Source organism: Salvia splendens, chromosome 4, assembly GCF_004379255.2.
Source record: "Salvia splendens isolate huo1 chromosome 4, SspV2, whole genome shotgun sequence".
In the NCBI taxonomy this organism is placed as follows: Eukaryota; Viridiplantae; Streptophyta; class Magnoliopsida; order Lamiales; family Lamiaceae; genus Salvia; species Salvia splendens.
Window position 1 is genome coordinate 41176912 of NC_056035.1, and position 23301 is coordinate 41200212.

A 23301-nucleotide genomic window follows, 5' to 3' on the forward strand; every position below is an offset into this window, starting at 1 on the left:
CAATTTCACTTTATTTAGATTGACTGTCGTTGATAACATATTTTTAATTAATTATCAAAAATTTTCTATCAATCCGAATCATAAATAGTACTCCTATAATTAAATTGATAGCCAAACACGAAACCTTCCTCCCTCTCGCCGCCGCCGCCTCCGCCTCCGCCTCGGCCTCGCGCCGCTCCATCTCAGTACCGCCGGCGGAGAAAAAGATCAGGAGCTACTACTCCAAACTACTCAACGCCCTCTCCAACGGCCTAGGTAATACACACATCGCATTCTCTTTTCTCAATTTGCTCTCAAAAGTGGCACATGTTTATGCTCTTGTACTTCACACAAACTGATTACCTCTACAATCAATCTCTCTTAGTAGCAAATTAGAAACGGAAATCGCATCCACTGTGACATGCATCTGTGTGCCCCTGATTAGCTTAAAATTCTACACTGCTTTTTACATCATCAGCTCTAGATATCTAATTAGCTTAAAAGTCTACACTGCTTTTTACATCATCTGTGTATATGAGAGATTTAATCAGCTTAAGCTTTTTACATTTAATTAGCTGGAGGTGGACTGGTGCCCTTGATTCTGCTCGGAAACACCACTCATATTGGAAAGCTACTAAAATGATATTCTTTTCCCCTCCCATTTCTCTTCCCTCTTCTCATCTATTCTCCATTTTTTCTCTCAACTCTTCTCACCTAATTCTCTTCTTACTTGAGGCGTTTTCTGCCCTTTTAGATTCTATAACTAATAACATCGAGAGTGACAAAAATAAGCATACAAAAAATTACTACTTCACAAAACTGCGCATTCAATCAAAAAATGGAACTGATATTTGTAGTGGTGCAGAACTTCTTAGGTAAGCCAATGTCTCTGCACTGTGAAGACTCAGTCTCTGCAAGCTTTAAAATCCATAAAGTCTCAATCTTTCCCAATAAGTTAACGGCACTTGGCTCAAGATTTTGCTGCAGAATTTTGACTGGTTAGTTATAAATTGATATTGAAGCCAAAAAACTACTAAAAAAATGTTTTTTGTGGTTGAAGTTAGGATATTTGTGTGTATCAGTGTTAATGAGATGGACTGTTGCATTCATTTTGCAAGATATCATATTTCTTGTGAAAGATTAAGTATATATACATTCTCTTTGTCTTTTGAAGTTCCAGGTTGTCTGAATGATGGAAACAGATGCCTCGCAAAGCTTTAGGTCTGATGATGGGGTGTATGATTGTGATAGTGGTTCGGAGGGTTTTGTCGAGGATTCACTTGATGATGAGCTTTGCTTCGCGTCTGGCGACTTCCCCAAGCTGCAATTTAGGTATGTTGTTGAAAAGCAAGTGATGTGGAGTTTAGTTTCTCTGTGCTGTGAGTGGGAAATGGCTATTTAAAATTTATGAGACTATGGTTAATATTCATGTGCACTGCAGGAAAGAGAGGTCGAAGGTGCGGTGGATTGAAGAGCTGGGAATGGCTGAGGTGCTGGAGAAGAAGGGTAAAATGTGGATCACGACTGGGATAAGTCGGAATGGGAAGACATATTGCTCAATAGAAGAAACTTTGTATGTGTTGCATTTTCTTCATCTTCAATTCCGACATTGTTATCTTTAGGTGTATTATGGACTCTGTTTATCTTTGGTTACTTTGTTTATTTATTGTCACGTTCTGCTTACAATTATCACTCTTTGCTACCAGAAAGAATAAATAGTGTTCTTAAATCCTGTTATGGCCTCAGTTGATAACTGATTTTAGTATTGGATTAAATAAAATGCTGCTGCTTGGGTAGTAAAGAACTCTAGTTATTGTTGTTCTTTGGTGTAGATATTTAGCTGAGATTGGTGCCCTGGATGTCTTGAATGTTGACGACACTCCTCTTCCCTTGAGTGATTTGTATGCAAAGCTAGCAGAAGACCGGGAAAAGTATGGATGCTCTTGGGAGTCTTTTGAGGTTTACCGGTACCTGAAGTCTCTCGGATATATTGTTGGCCGACATGGTGTGGCTTGGTCCATGAAGAATGTGAAAAATAAAACCAATGCTGATGACAGTGTGGGAGAGTCCTGCAGTATTATTGATAAGGGAAATGTAGACTACACTTTCATCACAGATATGTTTGGTAACATGCATCTTGGCGGAACCAGACCAATATTTGATGTTTTCCCTCCTAATAGCAAGTTCAGAAAGTCTTCCTCAGGAGATCCATCTTTTATGTTGTGCCGAACCAGGTAACTTCAGCAAATATTCTTGGTCAGCTCATTTTCCTTCGAATTCAATAATGTTTCAACAGCTAACACATCTATGATGAATACTGTGGTGGTATTAGTCTGGATAAAAAATGCAAGCTAATTTTGTTCATTTTGTTATCCTATGATTTCTGACGGCAAGAGAAATGGAAATACACTTCGTCTTTCTTTCTTTAAAGACGATCATTTTATTTGTGTGCTGAATGTTCCCTCTATAGTTTGATCAGGTTTAGGATCCTTGCTAGTACACAAACTGTTATACGAACTCCAGTTGTTTTAGTATTTCTTTTTGTGTAAAATTCAGTATGGATAAGACCTGCATTTGCATATAGTGACACAAAGATACCATTTTTTGTGCAGTGGCCACCCACCATCCAGACAAGAGATTGAGGACATTGAGACATGTTGTGGTCGAATACCTCTCAAGCTCTACGTGGTCGAGCATGGGAGGGTCAGTTTCTTGTCGTTCACCAAAGTCGAGTTGCCTGCCCTTCCATGACCTTTTTGCAGCCGTATAAAGTTATATGTGAACAGATACAGAATAGGTCAGGGCGGGTACCATCTACGTTATTCATTGCACAAAACGGCGTCCGTCTGCCTTTTTCATCAATGTAAGTTTTCCCAACATGAAAAAGTGTAGCTGTGCATGGCTTGTGTCCTTGCTGGGAATTTAAATGCTGTTTTCTCCAAAGTGGATCTTCTAAAAATAATTTTTAGTAATTAATTCACCTACTTAATATGAAACCTGAGATTTTATACTGACGAATTTGCTAAAAGGTTGAGTTGATGGAGATTGTTGATATATCGAATTTAAACTCAATGCTAATAGATTCGAAATGTGAAGAGAAAAAAATTGGGTATGGAAGGAATTCCAAATTTTGGGTGAGTTGGGTTTGTGAAGGCGTCGTTGACTCGTTGTGAAGAAAAATTAGAATGGTGGTCAGTGATGTCTTGCTTAGTTAAAGAATTTCAGAGAAGTGCATTTTGGGGAAAGAAAAATGAATTGTTGTTTCTACATACAAAAATACAGTGTTGAGTTCAGAATTCTGTGACTTTTATCATCGCTATATGTTTAAATCAGTTTCACTTCAAACTGTTCTATGAAATGATATTAGAAAGGGACAAATCAACTTTTCCATAATACTAGTTGGATTTCTGAGTTTCAGATCAGTCTAACAAATATTTTAAATTTTTAAATGCGATTGTGAAAAGGCGACATTGTTTTATGCTCTTAATGACGAGTTGCATCTATAATCCGAGCCCCAAATTGTACACACTATCGATTATATAAAAGAAACATTTAACTCATACTCTCAAACAATTAGTAATATATCAAGACGCAATTATGTGGAGGAGCTATAGAGCATACGTAAGTTAAAAGATGTCGTTACAAGTAAGAGATTAAATCAATAGGACTAATATACATCAGCATGATTTAATTAATAAGATATTCCTCTTGCCATCCTATATTTTGAGGATTTGAATTATTATAAAAGTAAATACCAATATATCGAGGATTAAATTCTCATAAACGTAAATAAAGTTATTCTTGACCATCTTTTAAAAAAAGTGAAAAATAAATATAATACTTCCTACATCTCACTCTAAGTGAAACATTTCTATTCCGGTACTAGATTTTATGTAGTGTTATTTTGTGAGTGATGTTTCTATTTTTAGAAATGTATCATTTAGAGTGAGACATCCCAAAAAAGAAAATAGTTCATTTAGAGTGAGACGGAGGGAGTAGATGACGAAGTAGATAGTCAATCGCATACAACTATTTTAAATCAATTTAAATACTCCCTTCGTCTCATCTCATGTGATGGATTTCTTTTCGGCACGAGAATTAAGAAAATGATATATATTGAGTTAAAGTGAAGAGAGTAAAGTATGAGAGAGGGAAAAGTAAGAGAGATAAAGAGAGAGTAAATAAGAAAGAGAGAATAAAGTAAGAGATTGAGAATAAAGTAAGAGAGGGTTGAAGTTTTGATTTTAGCTAAAAAAGGAAATCAATCACTTGAGATGAGACAACCTAAAATGGAAAGTTGATCACTTGAGGTGGAACGGAGGGAGTATAATGCACCCTATATATTAATCCATCTGTTCTACTTAGTCACGCTACTATAGTTGGAATTATTTTTTTTAAATAATTTTAAAATTTATTTCTATTTAATTATAACTCGTCTCAAATCGGAACCATGGATATTTATTTATAAACCGAGGCTTACTGACTTCGTACTAAGAATACCAGGTCTGGTAAGACTATAATGAATTGATCGTATTCTTATCAAGATTATAAAGTGTGCATGTCTAATATAAGTCTGAAATAAATCGACTGAGTTTTTGGGCAAGGATCCCCTGCTGTGCACAGCAGGGGATCCTTGCCCAATATTTACACACAGAGCATATTATTCTATAATAAAATATATTAATATTTTAATATTATAATTTTAAATTAAAATAATGGGATGTGCCTGCTGTGCTGTTAGCCACATCAAGGGATCCAAATCCCTGAGTTTTTACCGGGATTAATATATCTACAAGTGTGGTATGGATGGACAAATAGTTTCACTAAAAGATAAGCGAATCAGAATCGATTGGTAATTAATCGATTAACTGCTAATCAATGATTGCAATGTTTTATGTGATATCCATAACGTGATTAATTGGTTACCACTTACCAGGTTTGCGTTTTTTTTAGTTAATAGATGGATCAATTTGTTTAATAACAGATCAAACAATTTACCAACCAATAAAGTATGGTAAATTTGAAATGAGTTGATTGCTTTCATACCAGAATCTGACATAGACTGAGGGATATTTTGACTATTTTGATGGGTAGATGAGATATGGCATGTATGTATATTTGAAAAAATATTAGTGATATTAATATTTATGAGTAGATGAGTGGGCCCGGAATTTTGGAGTTCACAACTCCGACAGGTCTCCACTTGTTGCATTATTCCCATTCATTTTAGTGTTTCTTTTCAGGTTGTCTAATTTTACTAAAAAAAGAAATGGATTAGGTCACTATTTGGCTTCACCAATCACCTGGCCTTTCCTAAAGCATCTTTATTCCTATTCCATGGTAGAAAACTCACCTAAAAGTAGAAACCCCAAAATCATCTCTCATCATCCTTTCCAAATCTAGGGTTTCCAAATTTGCTCCTTTTCTACACAACAAAATCCTCTCTCTCTCTCTCTCTCTCTCGAATTACTGCCACAGATCTGAGAGAGAACAAAAGTTATCAATGGTGAGAGGAAAGACTGAGCTGAAGAGAATCGAAAACGTGACGAACAGACAGGTTACATTCTCGAAGAGGAGAAGCAGTCTGTTGAAGAAGGCATTTGAGCTTTCAGTTCTGTGTGATGCTGAAGTTGCTCTCATGGTCTTCTCTTCCACTGGAAAATTATGTGAATTCTCGAGTTCAAGGTACCATCACTTTTTTAATTACCTAATTACTATATACTACTACTATTTCAATCTAAAATTTCACTCAATTCATTGTCTATTTTTTCCCCATTTGTTTGGGTTCCTCTCTCTTTTACTTTTTTTTTTTGGTTGGTAGCTTATTTATTTTCTGCTGTTTTACTTTAATTATAGTTATGAAATGCGGTTGAATTAATGTTGTAAGCTCCAACGCCTTTAAAGGTTTGGAAATAAGCTAAGTCCAAATCCCAAAGTTTGTTCTCTCCAATGCGATTCTCTTCAACAAAATATAGAGATCATCACAATGAACAAGTACAAAAATTAAACAAGACTAATTTAGTGGTACTTATGTAAACTATTACTCATTTGTCTCGTTCAGAGCGAAACATTTCTTTTCGGCACGAGATTTTTTGCAGTACTGTTTAGTGCCTACATATTCATTCGTCTCATCAAATATGAAGTCATATTCTCGTAATATCTCTCCACTGTGGAGTCTCTCCTTGTCCGTGCCCTATGCACTAGCGCTCACTCTCTACTTTTCCCTCGAATGTTACATTAGTAGTCTGTTCTTTTAGGAAATTTTAGAAGTCTTTTATTTCTCATTAATTTTATGCTAGCTCTAATTAATATCAATGTCTAATCCGTTATACCAAGAATTTCATCAAAAGTTTATTTCAAACACTTGAGGAAAATGGGAAAGTCTCAGGATTAGCCATGCACTGTGTTCAAATATAAGACTGTGTACTAATTTGTTGTTAAATTTGTCATTCTATGAAACGTTAGGTTGCTTTTTGATGATTAATGTTTTCATTTGCAACTCTTCATATTCAGCAGTGGGATCAATAAGACCATAGAAAGATATATGGCAAATGCGGCCATTTCAAGTGGGAGCAACATGGAAGAAAATCTCAAGGTCAGAACTCTTCAACGAATTGATTTGAAATATTGATTCTACTTAATTTTATTTTAGTGAAAAATGGCATTTGCGCTTTTGGTCGAGAAAGTATAAAAAGTCGTGATGAAACAACTTAATTGGTAAAGGTTAACTAAATTTATCATTCCTTTAACCAATAGACCGGGAGTTCGTGAAAAAGTTATGGTGAAACGTCTTTGTTTTTATCGAACTAATGCATGTGTATTAGAATTTATAATGCAAATTACAGTTTAATTCTTGAGCTCCCGATTTCAACTTAATACTACATGTAGTGGCGGATCCAAAAACTAAAAATGAAAAGGGGGCGTTATAACAACAAGATTCAAGAGTGGGGTAGGGCGTTGGGCGTGTTCGCAGTGGCGGATCCAGGGGGGCAGGTGGGGGCGGTCGCCCCTACCCGACCGTCCGGAGAGCCTAAATTTTTCATTGAATCAATCCGAAAATAGGATATCCGCCCCCTCCGTAGAGTGTAGAAATATTTTTGTTTTTGATATATGTCATATAAAATGTAGTAGTCCAATGGTTTGGTTGCTGGATTTTTAACTAAGATGTCTAGGGTTCAATCCTCAACAAAAATATATTTATTTTCATTTTTTATTTTTTATTTTATCAATTCATATTTCTTCTTATTATCAAAATAATACCTTTAAATACTACTAAGTTGCACATATTATGTTGTTATATTTATTCTTTAGTTAAAATCATTTTTAATTTTGTGTTAAAGTCTTTTTTATACTTATAATTTGATCCATGCATCTTAATTATTCTTTATGTAACAAAATAAACATTTTAAATATTTTTAAAATATAAATATTTAGTGCTCTACTTATATCACTTTTGTATATAATATTACAGTGATTTTAAATGTACATATATTTACACTAATTGTATATTTTAAAATGAATAATACAGTACATATTTGCAAGCTAAAGCATGTTTATATTTATATAATTTTTTATTTTAAAATGAATAATACATATTTGCAAGCTGAAGCATGTTTATATTTTATTAATGAAGCTAGTGCAGTAGTGCTACTTAAATATTAATATAATATTTATTTATTTTATTATTAAAAATAATATTAAATTAAATATTTAATATTTAAATATAAGTTCCGCCCCCGCCATTTTCGGGTCCCGGATCCGCCACTGCGTGTTCGTGTGGTGGTGGGCGTGGGTTTTTGTTGGTGTTCGTCGGAAGTTTGAAGTGTGATAGAATGTTTTGAATTTTTTTCAGACAGTAAGTTTGGTTTTTTTCAGTTTTTTGATGGTGTGTTTGCTGAAAGTTTGGAGTGGGGAATTTAGTAGTAGTTAATATGTGAAATAACCCAATCAAATGATCAATCAAACTACAACATAACAATTAATAACAGTTAGCTTTATTAATTTCTTTATACTTTGAGCTCGTACTAATAACCTCGTGATTGTATCTCACATATGTAAAAAAGTATATTGTTTTGAGTTTAGATCATGACATACTTTTCTATGTAAAGAAAATAATCAAATCGAGATTATAAAGAAGAAAAATAGAACCTACTTGAGTAAAGTTTCATCTAAAACAAATCTATCCACTTTCTAGTAGTTTTAGAATAAAAGTATATTGCAAATTAGGTTTGTGACTGCTAAACAACTCAAATCAAATGAAAATATTATTAAAACAATATACTCGAAAATAAGCCTCGAATCTTTGTTCTTCTCCAGAAATTCATATCAAAATAAGACATAAAAATATAAAAAAAAATTAACTGGAAACCCTAACTCTGTCATGGGTATAAATATGACAACTTCTTTAACCTGATTATGTTGTTAAAAAAAATGCTCCCAAATTAGATGTTTCCAAATTTGACCCGATCCCAAAATTTATCAACCAATAACTCGATTCTTGGAAGTCGAATGAGAAATCCGAAGGTGCGAAGCTCTCAACGATAACTTTCTAACAGTACATGGTATAAAAATCTGAATTTCGGATCAGTTTCGGTGACCATGACCATTAGAAAGCTATCATTCAGAGCTTTCAAATGGTACTTTCAGCTTACCCATCAGACTCCAAATATTTGAGTATTGGCCAATAAAATTTAGAAAGTTTGTGTTATTTTTATGAAGTTTTTTCAGTTGGGTTAAAAACATGAATTTTGCCATAGTTTGTGAAGTCTGAAACATATCATGCAAGAAATTAACCAACATGTGTGAAATATTGATCAAATTCTTTAGCTTGCATTTGGAATCATATACTCCCTCCATCCCCAAAGAGTATGCACTTTAGGTTCGGCACGAGTTTTAATGCATTATTGGTAAAGTAAGAGAGAGATAGATAGAGAAAGTTTTTTAAGTATTGTTAGTGGAGAATGGGTCACACCTCATTAGAGAGAAAAAAGTTTCCAAAATTGAAAGTGCATACTCTTTGGGGACGGAGGGAGTATAATATGTTTGAATCAAGATATTTCAGATTTAAACCACAAAACTGGTACAAATTTAATCAACCGTGAGACACGTTCTAAATTTTGTACTATGATTGGATTTGAGACAGCTAAGGACAGATGATCAGAGCAGTGATGATTTGCTTAAGAAGATGGAGTTTCTAGAAGAATATAAGAGGTTATATATCTTCCTTGTTAGTCACTTCTTTCTTGATTTTTATGTATCTAAGTGTTGCATGCATGTACGTATGCTTCAGAAGACTCTTGGGAGAGGGTTTAGATTCTTGTTCAACGGAAGAGTTAGATCAGCTCGAACAACAGTTAGAACATAGCTTAAGAAGAATCAGAGCTACGAAGGTATATATATATATATATATATATATATATATATATATATATATATATATATATATATATATATATATATATATATATATATATATATATATATATATATATATAGGGTTGTATTATATACCAAACTAGTTTTAAACACTAAACGCCAAACACATCATTATATAATAATGTGGAGTTCATTACAACTTTATTTGTAGTTCATTATAGGGAATTCTAAGATTTTAAAACAATGACATCATCATGCATAATTTAGAAATCTGAAGTTCATTATATGTTAGTTATTAGTTCATTATAATGAACTCCATGTTATCATATAATGATGTTGTTCGGCGTTTAAGGTTTAAGAGTGGTTCGGTATTGATCACAATCCTATATAGGGTTTCAGTAAAACATGTGCAATTTTAATGTACGTAGCTCAAAATCTAACTTGTGTTAGTAACTGTAGGATAAATTTTTACCAAGTTGATAGCTAGTTAATTCTTTCTCAAGTGATCATATCAATTAATTGAATATACGTTCGACTAATGTTAAACTTATTCAGTTGGAATGATGTTTTCCTTGTAGTACCAGACTAAATTATTGAACGAGCAGATTGATCAGCTCAAGGAACAGGTAATTAAAATCTTTTACAGTCTTTGATTAAGAGAATTATTTATCAAGTTCAATTATTTACATGTATTTCTACGATTATGTGTTTTGGTATATAGAGGTTTGATCGAAAATGAATCTTCATGTAGGGGAAGAAACTGACTAGAGAAAACGCAGAGTTAAGGAAGAAGGTATGTAAGAATATTTCCAGACTTATTTACCTAATATCTTCGTTACTTTGATGCCATTAAACTTAACGTAAATTAATACATTATTTATAAATATAAGACATCATTTAAATACGAAATTTATAATTATATGTTTAGATAGAGCTACTGTTTATTTTTTTCAAACAAATTGAAGTTTTCACGAGTCATGACACATATCAAGTTGCTATGATTCGAATACTTGAAGTGACAAATTTAGTTTTCTCAGTGCAGCTGATTCTGATTGTGAATGCAATTACTTTATATATTCAATTCAACTGTTCTTAAGTTCTTACAATAACAGACCTTTTTTATTTTTGACTCACTCATTCCATGTGCAGTACTCCCTCCTCCCCTCTGTAGCTGAGTCTTATTCCTTTTTGCATTATCCTGGATTGCCCCACTGTAGCTGAGTCATTTCTTTTTTTAACAAAAAATACTTTACTCGTCTTTATCTATCTATCTTTTTCCTTTCTACTTTATTCTCCTTTTACTTAACTCATTTAAAACATTTTTTCTTAAATCCCACGTTTGTATGTGCGTGTGTGTGTTTAATACTCCTATTCGGTAAAGCTTCATTCTAATTGTCTATTGTTGTTTGTGTAGAGTGAGATGCTGTATTTGACAGCTGCGCCGCCGCTACCGGTCACGGTGGAAACCGCTTTATTCATCGGACCACCTTTCCAAACGCACCGGCAAACGCCATGATTATATACATAACATTCAAATTTAAAAAAAACTTAGGTGTCACCAATTATAAATATTGTTAAAAGAACGAAGTTGAACATAGAATTGAAGAATATAGAGTTGTGGTTGAAATTGATGATTTGTATTGAGTTGTGTATTGTTACAACTTGCAATATAGTACGTAGTACTCCTTTTACAGGGAGTTTTGGAACTCATAGTACTGATTGATAATCCATTTGCACAGATTTGTTTGAAATCTATTTGTAACAATAAATCTTTAGTCTCTCGTTGATTGCTTTTGTTTTCCTTCCTTAAGTTAAGTATTCATATTTAACTTGTATAAAACTTTTGCAAAATTCTTAGAATTTACTACTTCAGTCAAGATGTTCTTAACTGAATCGGAATCCGAAACTTAAATAAGCTAGTGCTAAAAACTAAAAACACGATAATAATAATAATAATAATAATAATAATAATAATAATAATAATAATAATAATAATAATAAAATATATTTTCTATATACTCCCTCCGTCCCCCAAAATTCGTCACCATTTGACCCGGCACGGGTTTTAATAAATGTAATAGAAAGTGGGTTGAAAAAGTTGGTGGCATGTGGGTCCTACTTTTATATATTAGTTTTATAATAAAATGTGAGTGTGAATGAGTTAGTGGAATGTAGGGTCCACTACCAAAAATGGTAAAAGTGAAAGGTGACAAATTTTTAGGGACGGACGAAAAAGGAAATAGGTGACAAATTTTCAGGGACGGAGGGAGTAATATTCTTACAACTTTTACTGGCCACTTGATGATAATTGTTTTCGACGAACGTCATGCATTTAAACCGTAGAAGAATAGTCTCATTTTCATTTTATTGACAAGTCATCAAGCCTAGAATTTACTTTATTAAAATAATACAGAATATTATTGAAATTAATTAGTTTGGAAAATTTTAAAAGATTAAATCATTTTTAATTTCTTGTTTTTGAGCTGTTAGCCTGTTAAAGTATGGAACAAAGTTTAATAGTACTTGATTGATTAAGGTTTTAAATAATAAAAAAATAATTTAAATCAGATAATATATGATATTGATGATTCACTCTTGATAAAAAAGTGAAAGTGAAAATAAATAAAAAAGAATAGAGCAATGAAAAGGAATTTCTCATCGCATACACACAGTATACCTGTTCTAATATTTGAATGCCCTTTTCAAATTTGGGATATAAAGTGCCTATTTATTCCCAACAATCAAATGATAAATGGGCCAGCTAAAGTAACTAAAGGCCCAACAGAAAAAGTAATAAGTTAGCCCAACTGACTGTTCATCTTCTTTTTCAAACATTATTATTATTATAAATGGGCCAGCTAAAGTAACTAAAGGCCCAACAGAAAAAGTAATATGTCTTGCATATTGATAATTTATTAAATTCTACATTTATGCAATTCATTGTGTATGTTTTGGTAGAATAAGCAGAGAAATTGGCTTTATCGACCAAAACTGTGGAATTTACAGGCCGTTCAACTAGTCATGTGCCTCGTCTCACACCAACACAAACTGGTTCTAATTTTTTTTGGACCCTCAATATAAAATTTTACGATGCATATTTATATCTTTTCCTTGATAAAATACTTGTTCTCCTCCACATGTTTGTTAGTACTACTATTATTATTGTGTTGCCCTAAGGCTATTTATTTAATTAAAATGAATATCTACGCAATGAGCTAATCATAGGTAAATATTAGTGGACAATTAATTTATTTGATGTACAAAATGAATACTCCCTCCGTCCCACCTCAAGTGATCAACTTTCCATTTTTGGTTGTCTCATCTCAACTGATTGATTTCCTTTTTTAGCTAAAAACAAAACTTCAACCATCTATTACTTTATTTCATCTCTCTTATCTTATTATTTCTTTCTTATTTTATTCTCTCTTTATCTCTCTTATTTTTTCCTCTCTCATACTTTACTCTCTACACTTTTAACTCAATACATATCATTTACTTAATTCCCGTGCCGAAAATAAATCCATCATATGAGATGGGACGGAGGGAGTATAATTTATGTAATTCAAAATGTAGAATTTTAATATAGATGATATGAATAGATAATATATTGGACTACCGACCACGAATTAAGATATCTGAATCACCAATCGAGCTAAATAAAAATAATGTCATTTCGAGACAAAAATGAGACATGGTGAGTGGATGAGATGGTGCATTGATCGAATACCACTTAAAATCTGTCATATATTTTCGAGACAAAAATGAGACATGTGGTAAGTGTAACATGACACGTGAAGAAAATAGTAATCAAACGGTACTGAAGTTTTATTATTTAAGTACTCCATCCATCTCGCTTTAACAGTTTCAGTCACTTTTAAGTACTTATTTTGTAAAAATGATAATAAATAGTTAAAGTGGAGAAATTGCAAAGTAAGTTAGAGAATAATATAGAAAAGAGTCTTATCTACATTATTCTCTCTTAATTTACCATTTCTCTACTTTAACTATTTATTATCGTTTTTACAAAACGAGTGCTCAAAAATGACTGGGACTGTTAAAGCGGGACGGAGAGAGTAATATTTTTGACGTGTAAATAATTCACATGTACGGATATCTAGTATAGAACGTTGTATATATACAATCAAATATGAAAAACTGTAAAATAACATGGAAAATGTTAAAATGCAGTGGTTGGAATCTTGGAGAGCACACACGCCAACAGAATCAAACAAAAATTCTTATAGGATCAGACAAATTACTCTGCTAGAAAATCAAAAGACTATCACATTTTTAAATCAGCAGAATTTCACATGTAGCAAAATAATATATATATATATATATATATATACATATATATATATTATTTGACGTATATTTTCATATATACTTCATTTGTAAAAATATATCCTATTTTTTAACTTGACATGAGTTTTAAAAAATAATATAAAAAATAAAAATGTAAAAAATTAGTAAAATGAGTAAGGGAAATATGATCTATATAGTTACTAAATATAGAAAATACTCCAGAAATAAGCCGCGCAATGATGCAAGTACTATGAAAAAATGGGACACATGTCACCTACCGAAGAGAGTAATTTATAAGGGAATGCAAAATGAACTACTAGCATACTAATGGGATTTAAATATATTATTTCTTACTAGTATTTAATACCAACAAAATCACAAATTTATCAATATTTAATATGGTCGGTTATAATTGTATTTTTCATAATCTTATTTGACTTATATTTTCATATATATATATATGTACGACGCAGTATGTTTTATATTTAAGACAAATCAATATTGATTCAAACGTGTCACGTAAACCAAAAGAAGTAGATATTTTATCAACTAAATATCTTTGTAAATCCATTTTAACACAGTAACCAAATTAGTTCACACTTCTTATTGTTATACTTATATTCAAATATAGTGGCGTACCTAATTAATTTATATTTTTCTTATATATATATTATTAAATCTTATATAATCTATTTAGGCACATAAAAGCATGCTCGTTTTATAAGCACATGCACGTTTCTTTTTTATTTTTTCTTGTACACTAGCTCACCATTAATTGTTACTAAAAATATCATTACTCTCACAATTAATTTTGAATCATTTTACATGACAATACTCCTAAACTGAGATTTTATTTCTTCACCCTCGTTACAAATAACTCTAGCTCAGCAAACAATATTTTATGGCGATTAGGTGGACCACGCCTACCTCCTTGGCACCTTGCGATTGGTCGACTCATCACACGTCGTTGATGTTACTTACAGGCATGATGACCACGTGCTTCAATTTTATATATGTATATACATTATATATACATGCAAACCCACACCAAGCCAGATCACAAAAAATACAACAACTTCTCAAATCTATTTATTATCTCGGCGTTCTCATTTATTCCATCAAATATAATTGAGTTATTATCTCCCTTCCTCTCTCTCTCTCTCTCTTGATATGGTGACATTAGAAACTTCTTTACTTCCATCAAAGCTAAAGCTATCCAATTGCCCTTCCTCTCTTCTTGTCACAAGGAAAAACAAGAAGAAAGAACTAGTAAGTTTATCTCATTATTGTATTTTATTTTTTGATGCGCAAATTGGCTGTAAAAACATAAAGTTTGGTCAATCCAGCAAGGCCGCAACTATAAAAAAATAGACAATTATAACTTTGACATTTTTTCAATGGTGAAACTTAAAAGATAGATGAATGCGGCTAACAGGGCTTATTAAATGACGTTGTTTTATTTTATAAAACTAATGATCTGGCTTCAACTAGGTGTGTTTTCCGTCTACCACATCAGACTTAATTTTTTCCAAATTTGATATCATGACACAATTGAGAAAAATGTAAAAGCTATGATATATATATGTGAAATCAAATACTATTTTTTAAAATTGCGGGATCATCCAAAAAAATTGACCAAACTCATGATTTTTCCGGCAAATTGTCGTTTTAAATTTAATTGATTTATAAAATTGGTTTGTTGATGAGCAGGTAGCCAGGTTGGTGGGGCCTGCGATTTTTGAGGCATCAAAGCTCAAAGTTGTGTACTTGGGGGTTAACAATAATAACCAAGATAAAATGGAGCCTCCAAAACTTCCAAGAACTTACACACTCACACACTGTGACATCACCTCTAAGCTCACTCTTGAAATCTCACAAACCATCAACACCTCTCAGGCAACTTTTGAAAACCCTAATTTTAATTTAAGTTTCACATATAGTTGATACAATTATGATTTCTCTGGGGTTTTAGGTGCAAGGATGGTACAACAAATTGCAAAGAGATGAAGTGGTAGGTGTTTGGAAGAAGATCAGAGGGAAAATGTCACTGCATGTACATTGTCACATTAGTGGTGGACACTTTCTTTTGGACTTTTTTGCTAAGCTCAGATATTATATCTTCTGCAAAGAACTCCCTGTGGTAAGTTTCATATATAGGGATTAATCGCTAATTTCTCGTGGATGATGTGTGCTGTGGTTTTTAATTGTTCTTTGGTAGAAATAGTGGCAGACCGCAGAAAAGATATTAGTAGGGTGCTCCTTGTTTTTACTATTGTGTAGGCATAAATTTAGTTATGGCTAAAGATAACTTTTAATAATTTCTCATATTTTAAAACATGATCGAAAATGTAGGAGGGGCTTAAGCCCCTTCTCCCTCTTGAGTGTGTCCGAGACCAGGATGAGGTTGTTTATACGTTCATTTTGTTACTTTTTGATGGTGCTTTATATTGTCGGGGTAATTATGGAGAAACACAAGGAATTATGCAAAGCTAAGGTTGTTTGTTCCGGACATTAATTACATGACGTTTCTAGCGTTATTACACACAACTATTCCACATTGGGATAATTATATACTCCCTCCGTCCACAAAAAATAGAGCACATTTGTCATTTTTTGTTGTCCACGAAAAACAGAGTACATTTAAAACTAACACTACTTCTCTCTTACTTTTTTCCCTTCTCTCTTACTTTACCAATTCCATATTAAAACCCGTGTCATTCACAATGTGTCCTATTTTTCGTGGACGGAGGGAGTATGTGACTATTGATTGTTGTCGTATGCTATTTTACTCCGACAGAAGATTTAGTAGTTTAGACATATATGTATTTAGACAAGTACAATTGTAGAAATATTTTATGTTTTCATTGTTTTTTTTCCTCTTTCTATAATTGAGATTAGATATATGAATACATCGCACGAAAATATATTCGGACTACTTAATTTTGACTCATTATTTATGACCCTTTAAATTGTATTTATGTGTAGTTGCAGGGGCTTAAAAGTGTTTTATTTATTAGTAATTAATGAGTTATGAGCAGGTGCTTAAGGCATTTGTGCATGGAGATGAAAAGTTGTTCAAGAATTACCCAGAATTGGAGGAAGCTTTGGCTTGGGTTTACTTCCATTCGAACATTCCAGAATTCAACAAGGTCGAGTGCTGGGGCCCACTATACTTGGCTACCAACGGGCCCCACTGCCACCTCTATGATGATATGGAGATGCATCACCAGCCATGTCAGCATTGCTGCACATGTTGCACACCTAATGTCTCCAAACCCACCATTTAGTTAATTGATGTCTCCAATCTCTTTATTTATAAATTTATAATTGTCATGTATTTTTGCTAGATTGTGAAGTATTAAAGTGAAATGCATCAAGGAACTATTTTGATTGAAAATTGGAAAGAAGATAGATACGAGTATATTTAGAAGCATATTTTAAGTATAAGTGGGAGATTGTTGTAGTATGTATATTGAAAGCGTGTGTTTGAGTTATGTTAATATAGTATATGAATTCTATCACACATCGGTTATGTAACATAGCCTAGCTTAGTTTCTTGTACTATATATATGTGGCCTATGTTTACTAATGAAATACATACTACTAATTTCTCCATTATGTCTCTATATTTTACTGTTCTACATGGTATCACAGCGGGTTCGAATTCGTCACTAGTTTAGTAAAAAAAACAAAAATTAGGGTTTCAAAAATTAGGGTTTTTTTCCTGCCTCCGCTGCTCTGCAACTGCTCCTTCCGCTGCTCCTGCTCTGCTCCAGCTCCGCTGCTCTGCAACTGTTATCTGCCTGCAACCTTATCTGTTTGTTGTTCTACTCCTACTCCGTTGCTCTGCGCTATCATCTGCCTGCGCTGCTGCCCACTACTTCTTTTTTGGCTTGCGCTCTTGTCTGCTGCTCTGCATCGGATTTACTCTCGTTTTATCATGTCTGATTTTAGACCTCCTATTGGAACCACCATTAAGCTGAATGGTTCCAACTATATGCTTTGGTCCCGTGCTTTTCTCCTATTTTTGGGATCACAGAAGAAGAAAAGCCATGTTCAAACTGCCCCGCCTGCTACTACAGATGCCAACTACGACACTTGGTATGCCGATGACTACTCCGTCATGACTTGGCTTCTCAATAGCCTAGAACCAGCCATCAGTCAAAATATCATGTACTTGGATAGTGCCAAAGCCATGTGGGATGCTTTACGGGAGATGTTCTTCAATGACAAAAACGTCTCTCGGGTATTTGAATTATATGAGAAACTTTTCTCTCATACTCAGGATACTCAGTCAGTCAATGATTACTTCTCTACCTTGAAAGGCCTTGCTGATGAGATCTTAGTTTATCATCTTCTTTCCTGTGATGCCACAACAAGAGCAAAACAATGGGAGGAATTCATGGTAGCAAAATTTTTGTCAGGTCTTAATGCTGATCTCTAGCCACTTCGAGATAGCTTAATGGCTAATGATGACATTCCAACATTGTCTAATGTGTTGTCTAGCGTTCTTCGTGTCTCCACCGGGCGCACAGAATCCACCTCGTTTGATAATTCAGCTATGTCTGCTCGCGGTTGAGGTTCGTATGGTGGACGTGGCTGTGGATAGGGACGTGGCCGAGGTCGAGGATGAGGGTTTCATGATCGACTATGTGATCATTGTGGTTGTTCGAATCATGAGTCTGATAAGTGTTGGGAGAAGTTTGGCAAACTAGATTGGGCTAATAACATTGAGTTTACTGCGCCAAGTTCTTCATCTACTACTACTGATGCCTCTACCTCTGTAGCTGCGTTTGCTGTGTCTCCTGGTAAGTCTTGGATGTTGGATTCGGGTGCCTCTACCCATATTACTGGTACAAAATCCCTTTTGACATCTTTTTCTCCATCTTCTCTCCCATATGTTCGTCTTGCTGATGGCAACTATTCTCTTGTAACTGGCACTGGTGTTGTCAAACCCACTACTCATATTACCCTTGATAATGTTTTGTTTGCCCCAAATTTTCCAGTCAGCTTAATATCTATTGGTCAGCTAACAAAAACTCACAATTGTTCTGTCACTTTTTATCCTTCATATTGTATCTTTCAGGACCTGCAGAAGAAGAGGACGATTGGTGGAGGACATGAGCGTGGCGGTCTGTACTACTTGGATACTGTTTCACCTGTCTCTCCTAGTGCTCTCTCTGCTGCTGTGTTTCCATATCAGTGGCATTGTCGTCTTGGTCATCCGTCTTCTGCTAGTCTTCGTAGTTTAGTTCCAGTTGCGTCTGTTGATTTTAATTGTGAGTCATGTGAGTTGGGCAAGCACCATCGCACTTCCTTTCCTTCTCGAGTCGAGACTCGTAGCTCTTCTGTTTTTATTTAGTTCATTGTGATGCTTGGGGTCCGAGTAGGATTGAGTCCAGGGGGGTTTCAAGTATTTTCTAATTCTTGTTGATGATTATTCCCGTATGTCATGGTTGTATTTGCTTAAACACAGAAGTGAAGTCCCTACTGTTCTAAAATCTTTCTATCATGAAATAAAGACCCAATATTCTGTTGATCTGCGTATTCTTCGTACTGATAATGCTCTTGAGTTCACACAACAATCTATCTCATTTTTTTTGTGAATCTCATGGTATATTTCATCAGACCTCTTGCTCTCACACTTCTCAACAAAATGGGGTAGCTGAGCGTAAGCATCGTCATGTTTTAGATGTTGCGCGTACTCTTATGTCTCACATGCATGTGCCTAAGTATCTATGGTCTGATGCTGTTCTTACTGCATGCTTCCTTATTAACAGGATGCCATCTAGTGTGTTGCATGGGGATATTCCTTTTTCGTGTCTTCATCCTGATAAACCTCTTTATCATATTCCTCCACGCATTTTTGGATGTACTTGTTTTGTTCATGATCTGACTCCTGGGTTGGATAAGTTGTCTCCTTGCTCTATTAAGTGCGTTTTTCTTGGTTATTCTAGAACCAAAAGGGATACCGATGTTTTGACCCTCTTACCAAACGTCATTATATCTCTGCAGACGTTACCTTCTTTGAGTTTCAGCCTTATTTTACTCATTCTCAAACTAAATCAACCAGCCAGTTATATCCTACTCCTTTACCTGCCCAAACTTTTGTTTCTCCTATGTCTTCTGCTCCTCCGGCTTCTCTTTTACAGGTCTATACACGACGTCATCGACCTGCAACAACCCCTGAAGCCCCTGAAATAGTACCAACAGTCTCATGTCCACTGCCACAGTCATCTTCACCTCCAGCTTCTGAAGATCCACCTCCTTCTGATGAGTTACCCATAGCCATTCGCAAAGGTAAACATACTTGTACCACCAAGCACCCCGTATCTAATCATGTTTCCTTTACTCGCTTGAGTGTTCCTTTTCGTGCCTTTGCTCTTTGCCTTTTGTCTACAGTGATTCCAACTTCTTACCAAGAGGCACTCAAACACCCTTTATGGCGAGCCGCTATGGATGAGGAGATGCGAACTCTCTTGAGTCGTGGTACTTGGATTCTGGTACATGCCCCTGATTCGATGGATATTGTATCTTGTTGTTGGGTGTTTACCATAAAATTTCTTACTGATGGTAGTATTAATCGTTACAAAGCTCGGCTTGTGGCCAAAGGATACACGCAAACTTATGGTATTGATTACTTTGAGACGTTCTCGCCCACTGCTCGTATGAATTCAATCCGAATTCTGTTCTCTTTGGCTATTAATCTTTCGTAGCCCGTGTATCAACTTGATGTGAAGAATGCTTTCTTGTATGGTGATTTGACTCCGACGGTCTTTATGGAGCAACCTCCGGGATATGTTGCTCAGGGGGAGGATGCTACTAAAGTTTGTTGTCTCAAAAAGGCAATTTATGGCCTTAAACAAAGTCCCAAGGCGTGGTTCGATAAGTTCAGCAGTGTCCTTGGAACTATTGGTTTTAAGCAATGCAAGTCTGATCATTCGGTTTTTGTGCGACATCAAGCATCGGGTATTGTTATTCTCATTGTATATGTTGATGATATACTCATATCTGGAAGTGATGTTCGTGGAATTGAGGAAACTAAGAAATATTTGCAACAACATTTTGTTATCAAGGATCTGGGCCGTCCTAAGTATTTCTTGGGAATTGAAATTGCACACGAAAATTCTGGAGTGTCTCTATCTCAGCAAAAGTATGCTACAGATCTATTGAAAGAAACTGGACTTGATACAAACGGGAAGTCCAAGTCCCGGGCTGACTCGACCACGACTCCCCTTAAGCTGCTCGGAAGGCCCGTCACGAGATCAATGAGACAAAGGCTTCGGGAAGGCGTTTCAAACTTCATTAGGAGGGGAATGGAGGAGGCAGATGGAATGCCCGGTCGGGCGAATCCACACCTCCAAAACGCCCGACCGGGCGTTTGTGCGCTGAGCATCGTCCACAGTCCAGAAAGTTCGCCCGACCGGGCGATTTCACCATCCCAGAACGCCCGACCGGGCGTTTGAAGAAGCAGCGCAGAATCCAGAAAGTTCGCCCGACCGGGCGATTTCACTTTCCCAAAACGCCCGGCCGGGCGATTCAACTCTTACAGCCGTTTTTCCTTGTTTTTTAGCCCTTTTCTTGGGTTTCCAACCCTAACTATAAATATCCTCTTTGTAAGACTTTAAGGGCAGACTTTGATGAATGTTATTATGAAGACTCCTTTGAGAGCATCTCCCATGTGAGATTTCTATCCAAATTCCTACATTGTAGTTTGCTTGTTTTATGTTCATTTGGCTAAATCAAGTATAGGTATGCATTTATGGTTGTGTAGTCATGAATGTGGAGCCAATGGAGTATTTGCTTTGGGTAAAAGTAGCCTAGGGTTGCCCACATCTTTTTGTGGGAGGTCATAGGTCCTCAAAGAGGATTCCTCCTTCTTTACACTTTCTTCTCACCTTCTTTTCTCTCTATCAAAATCCATTTTGAGCCTAGTTTTTGTGGCTAGCTCAACTTATCTTTGTTTATCTTAACTAAAAAGTGAGATCAAACACTATTTTGGGTATTTATTGGGCACATGGAAGGATTCCCTCACAAGGAACCTTATCAGGACTACTTGGAGCAAAGCCCGTTGATACTCCTATGGAGGTTGATCCAAGTGTTTGGGATGACAGTGGAGAAGTCTTGGAGGATAAAGCTAAGTATAGACGTCTAGTTGGAAAACTTATCTACTTGACAGTAACAAGGCCTGATATTTCCTTTGTTGTTGGCTTAGTCAGTCGTTTTCTGGATAAGCCTAAGCAAGTTCACTGGGATGCTGCTATTCGAATTCTTCAATATGTCAAGAAATCTCCCGGCAATGGATTGCTATTCAAAAAGAATGTGCATCTAAAAATTGAAGGATATTCTGATGCTGATTATGCTGGTTCTAAGCCTAATAGAAAGTCTACTTCTGGATATTGCACCTACTTGGGAGGAAACCCTGTAACTTGGCGAACTAAGAAACAACATATTGTTGCGAGATCGTCTGCCGAGGCTGAGTATAGAGCTATGGCTCATACTGCTACTGAGATGATCGGAGTCAAGAATCTACTTGGAGAATTGGGGTTCACTTTCAATGAACCTTTACCTATGCATTGTGATAACCATGCTGCAATCTATATTGCGAACAATCCGGTTTTTCATGAGAGGACTAAACATATTGAAGTTGATTGTCATTTCATTCGAGAGTGTGTTTTGAATCGGACAATTACTACTCCTTTCACTTCATCGTCTAACCAGATAGCTGATATCTTCACAAAACCGTTGCCTGTGAAGCGTTTCTCAGAACTTTGTACCAAGCTGGACTTGATCAATATATATGATCCAGCTTGAGGGGGAGTGTTAATATAGTATATGAATTCTATCCCACATCGGTTATGTAACATAGCCTAGCTTAGTTTCTTGTACTATATATATGTGGCCTATGTTTACTAATGAAATACATACTACTACTTTCTCCATTATGTCTCTATATTTTACTGTTCTACAAGTTGCTTTGTATATATTTTAAAATCTGATTTCCTTTATATGTGAGAATGGAGTTATTTGTCACTGGTTCGCCTTTTATATTCCAGTTTATAATTGTGGGCAAACAATTCTATATTATATATTCTATATTAGTATTTTGGATGGATCCAAGATCATAGAAGATCACTCAATCGTTAATAGTATTTATTTGAGTTAACATATGATTTTGATGTGGTTATAGCATTGAAATGAGATTCACAGTAAATTCAGTCACTTGCTCATATTAGGTATATAAGCTAACTATTGCTTTTACACATTGCGGCGTTTTTCATAATTCTCTTATAAGAGCATATCTGCATAAGATATGGTATTTAGCATTATAAATAAGGTTTATTGTTATTCTTTTCAATCAATAAAATAACATGTATTTGTCTAATGTTTTCTTTAATTTTCTGCATATAAACCCTAATCTCTCTGGATTGATCGACGAGGCTCGATTTCCTTACTACTTTCTTCCATCTCTCGACTTGATAAGGGGCTAAACCCATATCTTCTCTCCCTTGATACATTAATTGAATAATGATAATTGGTTTGACAAGTTTAAATTAATTAATGAGCTCGGTGTATCAAACATGAAATATAATAAATGCATATTCATTTAGTCCTATATTTCTTTTTTGCTGCTGCAATTTA

At 34.8% G+C, this 23301-nt stretch overlaps 4 protein-coding genes across 9 annotated transcripts; all 4 read left to right on the plus strand.

Annotated features, from left to right (window-relative positions):
• Positions 1-105: 105 nt before the first annotated feature.
• LOC121800139 lies at positions 106-2975 on the plus strand. Of its 4 annotated transcripts, none has more exons than XM_042199722.1 (6): positions 119-255; positions 845-977; positions 1154-1311; positions 1421-1552; positions 1812-2213; positions 2592-2975. In XM_042199722.1, exons 3-6 carry the CDS (start codon positions 1169-1171, stop codon positions 2728-2730), a joined length of 816 nt encoding a protein of 271 aa, XP_042055656.1. In that variant the 5' UTR covers positions 119-255; positions 845-977; positions 1154-1168; the 3' UTR covers positions 2731-2975. The 4 variants fall into 4 exon arrangements, with proteins under 4 accessions (XP_042055655.1, XP_042055656.1, XP_042055658.1 ...); XM_042199724.1 differs by having other exon boundaries at positions 1160-1311; XM_042199721.1 differs by lacking the exon at positions 845-977 and having other exon boundaries at positions 106-255.
• A 1696-nt stretch (positions 2976-4671) lies between these two features.
• On the plus strand, positions 4672-11141 carry LOC121800142 (agamous-like MADS-box protein AGL19). Of its 3 annotated transcripts, none has more exons than XM_042199726.1 (7): positions 4672-5664; positions 6493-6574; positions 9122-9189; positions 9269-9368; positions 9933-9980; positions 10106-10147; positions 10769-11141. In XM_042199726.1, the coding sequence occupies exons 1-7, from the start codon at positions 5483-5485 to the stop codon at positions 10868-10870; spliced, it is 624 nt and encodes a 207-aa protein (XP_042055660.1). In that variant the 5' UTR covers positions 4672-5482; the 3' UTR covers positions 10871-11141. The 3 variants fall into 3 exon arrangements, with proteins under 3 accessions (XP_042055660.1, XP_042055661.1, XP_042055662.1); XM_042199727.1 differs by having other exon boundaries at positions 6496-6574; XM_042199728.1 differs by lacking the exon at positions 9269-9368 and having other exon boundaries at positions 9122-9205; positions 9939-9980.
• A 3576-nt stretch (positions 11142-14717) lies between these two features.
• On the plus strand, positions 14718-17277 carry LOC121800140 (protein STAY-GREEN homolog, chloroplastic-like). The gene is made up of 4 exons (XM_042199725.1): positions 14718-14928; positions 15370-15555; positions 15632-15799; positions 16698-17277. Exons 1-4 carry the CDS (start codon positions 14830-14832, stop codon positions 16944-16946), a joined length of 702 nt encoding a protein of 233 aa, XP_042055659.1. The 5' UTR covers positions 14718-14829; the 3' UTR covers positions 16947-17277.
• Positions 17278-17599: 322 nt separating this feature from the next.
• Positions 17600-22473, plus strand: LOC121801150. The gene is made up of 9 exons (XM_042200599.1): positions 17600-18083; positions 18166-18360; positions 18447-18664; positions 18746-18921; positions 19440-19531; positions 19675-19959; positions 20062-20162; positions 20376-20844; positions 21713-22473. Exons 1-9 carry the CDS (start codon positions 17600-17602, stop codon positions 22471-22473), a joined length of 2781 nt encoding a protein of 926 aa, XP_042056533.1.
• The last annotated feature ends 828 nt before the right edge of the window (positions 22474-23301 follow it).